A 9659-nucleotide genomic window follows, 5' to 3' on the forward strand; every position below is an offset into this window, starting at 1 on the left:
TCCCTGGTCAATAGCTTTTCTGACTCTTTAAACGATTCCTCTCCAGGGCTGAACACCTTCTCTAAACATAGAATCATAGGCACATAGAATATGAAAGCTGGAAGATCATTAGAGCTTAGAGATCATTAAAATGAACCCCTTCATTTTCCAGATGAAAGAATTGAGGGAAGTGACCTGCCAAAGGTCACACAATCACTTAGCAATAAAACCACAACTAGAACCCCAGTATCATGAATACATTATTACATCTACCCCTCAGGACAACCATAATTCCCTCTACTCTTCTTTCTTTGTGTTTTCTGATCTCACCAGCTCCAATGGAGAGCCTCCACATGGTCACTCCCTTATCTACATACACACCCAACCCTCACCCATCTCCTGAGCTCTAGCCCCTAATTCTCAACTGTCTGTCTGGCATCTCCACCTACAGGGACCATAGAAATTTCCAACTCAACATGTCCAAAAAAAACCCTCATTATCTTTTGCCCTAAATCTATTCCTCCTCGTAACCTCCCTATTTCTTTCAGGGGCACCATAATTCTTTCAGCCACCCATTTCTTAAATAGAGTCTTCCAGGACTGTTCATTCTTACTCACCCTTGTAAAACTTAAATTAGTATCTAGTAATTAAATATTATATTTTTTGAGGTTCATTAAGGATTATTAGAAATCAAGGCTACAAAATAATAACCATGTGCCCATTCAAAATCCCTGCGCTTAGCTTACTACATCATTGCAATGGCAGAGCAGAGAAGCACACATAGGAGGTGTTACTGTCAGTTAAATATCAATTGTGATCTTGCCCAGGTGGAGATTCAAGTTAGATTATAGGGAATTCTGGGAAATACCAAGGACTTCTGGGAATTGATATCAAGGGTTCAAAATCTCCATTTTTACACCCTCGACAGTCAATGACTTGCCAAATGTTATTTACTCTAGACTGTGAGCTTCCTGAGAAATGGGACTATCTTTTGCCTTTCTTTTTATCTGAAGAGCTTAGCACAGTGTCTGGCACATAGTGGGTGCTTAATAAATACTAACTGATGGCCAAACCTTTCTCACATTTGTCTCCATCTCTCGACTGGCCCCACAATGGCCCTAGATGAGGCCCTCCCTCTCCAATCCACCATATGGTTAGCTGCCAACATGATTCCTAAAGCACAGGTATGGTGTGTCACATCTTTAAGTCTTTTGTATAAAATGTAAACTTCTCAGACATTTCTAGCCCTTCATAACCTTGCTCCAAACAAGCTTTCTAAAGCGATTACTGCTCTCAAGCCCTCTACACTCCAGCCAAACCCTACTACTTGCTATTCCCTTTACAACATTCTATCTCTGGACCTTTGTACAAGTAGGGTGTCCTTCCAGAGTCCTTTCCTGATTCCTCTAGTTACTAGTGCCTCTCCAGACTCCTTTCATGGTGAATATGTTGTATCCCTCCAATGCACTGTAAAATCTCTGAGGGTGAGGATTTTCTGATTTTTTTTCTTTATATCCCCAGTGCCTAGCCTGGCATATTGTCAACTCTAAATAAGCATTTGTTGTTTGACTGATTAATCCAGGCTACCTCTTTCTTGAAAAGGGGTGAAATCTTGCTTTTCATCCAGTGGATGAATCTCCAGTTCTCCATATTTATGTCCAATCTCTCCTGAACTCCAGACCCATATCTTCTATTACCTAATGGATTTCTCTGGCTGTGCTTTATATTTAGCATGTCTAAAATCAAACTCATCATCTTTACAAGTGAAATAGCTCCTTCTCCTTACTTTGGTTTGTCATGATATTGTCCAATCACGTCTGATTCTTCATGACCCCATGGGCCATAGTGTCCATGGGGTTTTCTTGGCAAAGATTTCTCCAGTGGATTAAGGCAAATAAATGACTTGCCCAGGGCCACATAGTAAGTGTTTGAGGCTGGATTTAAACCCCCCACTCTAGTCCCAGTGCTCTATCCATTGAGCCATATGGTTGCCTCCTTTCTTCTACCATTTTCTATTAATGCAAAGAGTTTTTTTGTTTGGGGTTTGTTTTTTTAATAACCCTTACCTTCTGTATTAGGATCAACATTATGTATTAGCTATAAGGCAGAAAAGCAGTAAGAGCTAGACAATTTTGTTAAACAACTTGCTCAGTGTCACACAGCTAGGAAGTGTCTGAGGAAAGATTTGAACCCAAGTCCTCCTTATTCCATTGGCACTCCATCCACCATGCTACCTAGCTGTCCCATGCAAAGGTCTCTTTTTAATATTTTTGAGAAACACATTTCCATATAACTGGTTTCCTTGGTAATCTCATGTATTTTATTTTTGCATTAAAAAATAATATTCTGAAAAGGGGTCTATTGTTAGCCAGGCCTCCAAAAGAGTCCATGTCACCAAAATAAAGTTAAAATACCTGTTTTAATGGAACCATCATTTTCCAGTTATTGCAATGCCTTTTCTTTCACACACACACACCCATATCTAATCAATCACAAAATCATTTCACAGAATCACAAAATTAGGAAGAATCCTCCAAAGTTATCTAGACCAAGTCCTGATAGAAATCATTAATCTCATCTATAATGCCTCCTAAAAGGAGCCACCCAACCTCCATCATCATGCATGTCATCCAATTCCATTTTGGAATCACTGTAATTATCTAAAAGTTGTTCCCTGCATTGAGCTGAAACCCATTTCCCTATTAATCCTATCTCTGCCCTCTAGGGTCAAACAGAATAAATTTAATCTATTTTCTACATGACAACCTTTCAAAGACCTGAATACAGAAATCATATTTTCCTGAAGTCTTTTCTTTCCCAGGTTAAACATCCCCAGTTTGTTCAACTACTCTCCATTTTAATAGTTTCAAATCACTTTACCATCTTGACACACACACTGGCTTGTCAAATGTGGCACCCACAACAGACAGATGTGCTGACCAGAGCAAAGGAAAACAGATAAGAATCCGTCTCATTCTGGACCCAATATCCCATTTCTCTGGACCTAAGATGATGGATACTTTTGAAGCTACCATCTCATAGTATTGACTCATGTCGAGTTTATCATCTCTTTCCTATGAAACACCATCTAACCAAAACTCCCTGCCTACACTCATGCAGGGAATTTTTTGACCCAGATATAGGACTTTACATTTATTCCTTATTACATTAATTTGTGTTCAATTTAGTACTTTGGTCTACCCCATCCAAGTCTTTTTTTGATTCCCTTTCTGTTATTTCAACCCAATGGCTATCAATTTCAACTTTGTATGACCCTCACACTTAATGAACATACCGCAAGCTCTCATGAGGCATTGATAAGGACGCTGAACAGAACAGAACCAAAAATAGAGTTCTGGAGCACTCCACTAGATACTTCTCTCCATAATTATATCCTCCATTAATTACTACTTTGTAGAGGGTGAGGGGTTCAAACCATTCATCTAGTTCAGAATCCATCTAGAGGAATTCTATCAACACCCCTCTAAAACATCTCAACCATACATCTCTCTTCCTTTTCACTCACTTTACTATCTACTATCATTCTTTTTTTTAAAAAATATTATTTTATTTGGTCGTTTTCATACATTATTCACTGGAAACAAAGATCGTTTTCTTTTCCTCCCCTCCCCTTCCTCCCCCCCCCCCCCCGCCTTTCCCTCTCCCATAGCCGACGCATGATTCCACTGGTTATCACATGTGTTCTTGACTCGAACCCATTTCCCTGTTGTTGGAGTTTGCATTATAGTGTTCATTTAGAGTCCATTCTTTTTTTTTTAACCCTTAACTTGTCATAGAATCAATGCAGGTAGAAAAGCAATAACTAAGCAACGGGGATTAAGTGACTTGCCCAGGGTCACACAACTAAGAAGTGTCTGAGGCCACATTTGAATCCAGGACCTCCAGTCTCTCTATTCAACAAGCCCCCCAACTGCCCCTAGATTAGGCTCTTAATAAATGTTCATTGACTGGTTACAGAACAAGGTCCAACCTCCTCAATCTGACATGCAAGACCTACCATAATTTGCTTTTGTTTTAAATTTCTTTATTTATTCCCCTTTACACAGTGTTGTTCTGGTAAGTATTCAGCAGCTATCTCTCAGGGGTAAAAAAGGACCCATGACATACATTTCAGTTTAATTTTTCACTATTAAGACTTTCTCCATCACTTTCTTAAGTCTAGACAATCAACAAAACAATAAATCAAGTTTTCATTTGTAACAGCTGCCAATTTCCAAGGTATAAATGCTCACACTGAAAAAACTATCAGTTCCTTTAAAAAAAGAAAAAACTCTTACTTTCTATCTTAGAATCAATATAAGTGGGCTGGGTGGCTCAGTGGATTAAGAGCCAGGCCTGGAGCCAAGAGGATTCACTTTCAAATCTGGCCTCAGACACTTCCCAGCTGAGTGACGCTGGATAAGTCACTTAACCCCCATTGCCTAGCTCTTACCACTCTTCTGCCTTGGAACCAATACAACCAATACTTGTACTGATTCTTTTTTTTTTCAACCCTTACCTTCCATCTTAGAATCTATATGTTATTAGTCATGTGACCATAAACAAGTCACTTACCCTTTCTTGGTGCCTTAGTTTATCTGAAAAAAAAATGGTGGGTGGGGAATATTTCCCTGACATACCTCAAAGGGCTGCTATGAGGAAAACATTTTGGAAACCTTAACGAACTAGACAAATGTGGATTATCATCTGAGCTACTCATGCACGTCTCATCATCACATCTCATCACAAAGGAACATGGAGCATGATAACGTAAAGTATTTAAAAGGCTTTCAGGACCTCGTTTGGGGCTGTTCAGATTGGATTCAAGTGTTATTGTAGCAGGGGGTGGATCAGGCACTCATGACTGGGCAGCTCAGGGTATACTCCGTGGAATGGCCTCTACCAACCCATCCCCAAGCCCACCCACTTCATTATAATTATAAGCCACACACCCCTCCTCTTCTCTGTCTGACCCTCTCTCTTTGTCTCTATTTTTATCCATCTCTCTCCTCCTCTGTCTGTCCGTTTCTCTCCCCTCTCTCCCACTTCTCCTCTCTCCCCCTCTCTCTCCTTCCTTCTTTATCTCCTCTCTTTCTTCTCTCCCCTCTCTTTCTCCTATTTCTCACTTTCAGTCTCTTCTCTCTATCTCTGTATTTTCTCTGTCTCTATCCTTGTCTCTTCTCTCTCCTCTCTGTCTCTTTCTCTCCAACTCTGTCTCTCTGTATGTCTGTTGTTCTCTCTCGATTTCTGTCTCTTTCCCTCCCACTATCTCTTCTTTACTTTCTCTCTTCCCTTTATTCTCTCTTTTCTCTCTCCCTTCTCTGTCTCTCTCTTCTGTTTCTTCTCTCTCCTCTCTCTTTCCCTCTTTCTACTCTCCTCTCTTTCTGTCTCTCTTCTTTTTCTTCTCTATCTGTAGCTGTCTTTTCTCTTCTTCTTCTTCTTCTCTCTCTCTCTCTCCTCTGTCTCTTTCCCTCTTTCTACTCTCCTCTCTTTCTGTCTCTCTTCTTTTTCTTCTCTATCTCTATCTTTCTTCTCTATCTGTAGCTGTCTTTTCTCTCTTCTGTGTCTCTGTCCTTGTCTTTCTTCTCTCTCTCCTCTTTCTCTCTCTCCTCTGTCTCTTTCACTCTTTCTACTCTCCTCTTTTTCTGTCTCTCTTCTTTTTCTTCTCTTTCTGTAGCTGTCTTTTCTCTTCTCCTCTTTCTCTCTCTCCTCTGTCTCTTTCACTCTTTCTACTCTCCTCTCTTTCTGTCTCTCTTCTTTTTCTTCTCTATCTGTAGCTGTCTTTTCTCTCTTCTGTGTCTCTGTCCTTGTCTTTCTTCTCTCTCTCTCCTCTTTCTCTCTCTCCTCTGTCTCTTTCACTCTTTCTACTCTCCTCTTTTTCTGTCTCTCTTCTTTTTCTTCTCTATCTGTAGCTGTCTTTTCTCTTCTTCTCTCTCTCTCTCTCTCTCTCCTCTGTCTCTTTCACTCTTTCTACTCTCCTCTCTTTATGTCTCTCTTCTTTTTCTTCTCTATCTGTAGCTGTCTTTTCTCTCTTCTGTGTCTCTGTCCTTGTCTTTCTTCTCTCTCCTCTCTATCTTTCTCTCTGTCACACACACACACCCACACACCCCATGCCCAACATGAGGGCCACTGAGCCACCCTGACCCTCCCTGGGCAGTGGCAGACACCAGGGAGTTCTCACCGGCACAGGTGGTCAGCCCGGCACATGTTCCGCAGTTCCAAGCAGTTGGGCTTCTCCTTGTCCTCGTAGGAGCAGATGGGGAGGATGGTCTGCCGGCGGCGCTCGGCACAGGCCTGGTCGCGGCAGGAGCAGAAGAGCATGCGGTAGGTGTACTCGCTGGGCACCCTGTCGAAGAACTGGCGCAGGGCCTTGTGGCACTTGCGTCGGTTGCAGCGTTCAAAGTTCGAGACCTCCCGGTTGCAGGTGGAGATATAGGCCGACCGCAGCCTCTTGCAGTTCTCATTCAAGTTGCAGGCCTTGGCGGCATCTAGGCAGTGGTTGCTCTTTACGCTCATGGCCGGATCTGCCCCTGTCCCTGAGGACGAGGAAGGGGATCTGAGTCATTGGGGGCATCGAACAAAGGCAGAAATAGAAATAATGAGCCCTCACAGAGGCAGAGCCCTTTGTGCCTCTCAAAACACACATCTCACCACCATCTGTGATTGGGAGAGCATGCATGTGTCCTTTGACAGATGAGGAAGCTAAGCCCAGAAAGTCTGTCATTTGCTGTCAAAGGCTTGAGTTTGAATCTAGCCTTGAACTCCTTACCCGTGTCATCTTAGACAAATCACTTAACTTCTACAAGCCTCAGTTTCCTTAGCTAGATGATCTCCAAATCCTTATTATTTAGACTAGAACCCAGGTCTACTGATTACTGTTATTAATAATAATTATTATTATCATTATTATTATTATAGCATTTTAAAGTTTACAAAGATCTACACGTGCATCATCATATGATCCTCACAACAGTTCTATGAAACAGACAATAAAAGTGCCCCTTTATCCCCATGAAGAAGATGAAGAAACTGATGGCCAGAGAAGTGAGCTAAGATCAAAGACTCACAGACCCACAGCTGGAAAGGATCTCAGAAGCCATTTAGTTTAATTCTATCATTTTTACAAACGAGGGAACTGAGGCCCAAGGTCACACAACTAATAACCATCAGAGGCTAAATGGGAGTCTGAGGTCTTAGAGCTCTGGGTCCAGCACCTCAGCTGCTATCCCAACAAACTAGACAGTTCTAGCACAATTGTTATTATGGGGGGGGGGGTGGAATTCTATAATAACAAACATTTATTAAGCACCTACTTGTACCAGATACAGTGTTAGATACCACATGAGAATGTGTGATTTGTTAAAATATTTTTCCGTGTTTACCTATTTTATTTTCTTTCCTTCCCCTCTACCCTCCCCACATCCAGATCCAATAAGCACTTCCACTGGGTTATACAAATCTCTATTTCCATATTATTCATTTTTGCAATAGAGCAATCTTTTAAAACCAAATCCTCAAATCATATATCCATTTAAGCAAATGATGAATCATTTGCTTTTCTTCTGTGTTTCTACTCCCACAGTTCTTTCTCTCGATGTGGATAACATTCTTTCTCTTAAGTCCCTCTGATTGTCGTGCAGCAGCAAAGTCCTTTACATTGGATTGTTCCACCGTGTTTCACTTTCTGTGTATAATGTTCTCTTAGTTCTGCTCATTTCACTCTGCACATGATTGTTATTATTGATAGGCTCATAAATGCAGAGATGGAAAAATTGTAGAAATTACTGAGCCAAAGCCTATTTTATAGATAAGACAATTGAAGTCTAGAAAGAGTAACATATACACAGTGAGTGTCAGAAACAAGATTTGAATCCCAAGCCCACTGACTTCAAATTCTACATCCTTTCCACTATAGCCCACTGCCAAGCTTGGAGCAGGGGCATCACCCAAACCTGGGCTGAAAGCCAGAGCAAGAGAAGGAACTGAAATGTCATTGGACAAATTGTTACTACTGCACCATCCTTTGTTAGTTTGGTAGTTCACCAACTGAGCCCATGGAGGATGTATCACAAACACCAGCATTACACCAAAGATTGCGAATACAAAGACAAAAATCAAACTCCCAGCAACTAAGGAATTTGCCCTCCAACATGGTGAACAGCATGTAAACAAATGACTATTTACAAAATAAATAGTTATTGGGGGCCTGGGGGAAATATTGGCACCTGGAAGATATCCAAAAAAGATTAATGATGGTATTTGAGCCATTTTTTTTAAGGAAACCTGAGATTCTAATAGGTAAGAAGCCCTAATTAGCAAAAAGGGAGCACATTTCAAGCATGGAGACCAGACTGTGCAAAGAGAAGGGGACAGTAGGTGGACCAATTTGAATGAACCAAAGAGTTCATTAAGAAGAGTGATGTAGAATAAGGCTGGAAGAGTACTTGGGAGCTTCAAAACCTAGCATTTCTATTTGATCCCAGATGCAATAGGGAGACATTAAGATTTCTGAGCAGGAAAAGCAAGTCCAAAATGTGCTTCAGGAATATCACCTATGTGATCTTAGGCAAGTTACATAAATTCTCTGGGCCTCAGTTTCCTCATCTGTTCAGTAAAAGTATTGAACTAGATGGTACCTCTGGACTGCCATCTCTTTCTTCTCCACTGGCAATTAGCTTATGTTCAAGTAGTTGCTAGATAATGACTTAGATCTGTTTAGTGTATGTAGAATGTGATTTAAAGGAACAGGGCTAAAATCCATAGCTCTGCTAGTTACTGCTTTTTTACTGACTGACTAATTAACTACCTGTGTGACTCTGGACAAGTTACTTCCCTGCTATGGGTCCTTAATATCTTCATTTGCAAAATGCCGTGGCTGGACGAGGCTCCCCCTAACATCCCTCCTAGCCCTGACCCTCTGACCTATGATCTCTCAAGTCTCTTCCAGAGCTAAATACATGACCCTTTGATGGAGATTTTCTCTGAGTCTTTGGAGCCAATGACAAGTTGAGCCTTGGAGAATAATGGGGGATTTTCCAGGGTGCTCCCTCTCCCCCCTCTTCCAATTAGCATGAATAACCAAGAATCTGACCAAGCAGTTGATCACGTATGGAATCAGTGAGCCCTGTGTACCCAGCCTTCTATCTCCTCAGTCAGTCACCGTGGCCTCTTAAGAGTCAAGAAGATGCCCAGTTGAAGTTCCAGTGTCTGACAAATATCGATTGGAACTCAGTACCCCTAAAGCAGTTCTTTAAAATTATAAGTCACAGACAGGTTGCAGATCTTGGATCCAGTTTGTATATCTCTTCATCAAATGTAAGCTCCATGAGGGCAAGGACTATTTGTGTTCTTTGTATGTCTAGCACCTAGCAAGTAAGCACTTAGTAACTGCCTGTAGACTGACAGACCTTCATTCCAAAAGAGAAGTTCCCCAGGTAAGTACCCAGACAAAAACAAAATAAAAGAAATGAAATTGTAAGTCCAAAATGCTAGTCTGTGGGGATGAAAAGACCAATTCCTATCTCTCTAAGAACTTATTATGTATGTATACATATGCACATAAATATTTGTATTCTTTAATTTATTTTTTCAGTTACATATTGAAACCATTTTGGACAATTGTTTTTTGACATTTTCAAATTCAGATTTTTCTCACTCCTTCCCCTTCCCAAGGAGATGAA

At 41.1% G+C, this 9659-nt stretch overlaps 1 protein-coding gene across 1 annotated transcript in view; it reads right to left on the bottom strand.

Annotated features, from left to right (window-relative positions):
• Positions 1-6540, bottom strand: part of GFRA2 (GDNF family receptor alpha 2) — a gene marked incomplete at its 5' end in the record, with an annotated part of 79624 nt that extends 73084 nt beyond the window's left edge. Inside the window, one exon of the mRNA XM_056813654.1 lies at positions 6161-6540. Within this exon, the coding sequence (XP_056669632.1) occupies positions 6161-6540 (380 nt within the window). The remainder of the gene's footprint in view (positions 1-6160) is intronic.
• Positions 6541-9659: the final 3119 nt, after the last annotated feature.

The sequence above is a fragment of the Monodelphis domestica genome, chromosome 1 (genome assembly GCF_027887165.1).
Source record: "Monodelphis domestica isolate mMonDom1 chromosome 1, mMonDom1.pri, whole genome shotgun sequence".
Lineage (NCBI taxonomy): Eukaryota > Metazoa > Chordata > Mammalia > Didelphimorphia > Didelphidae > Monodelphis > Monodelphis domestica.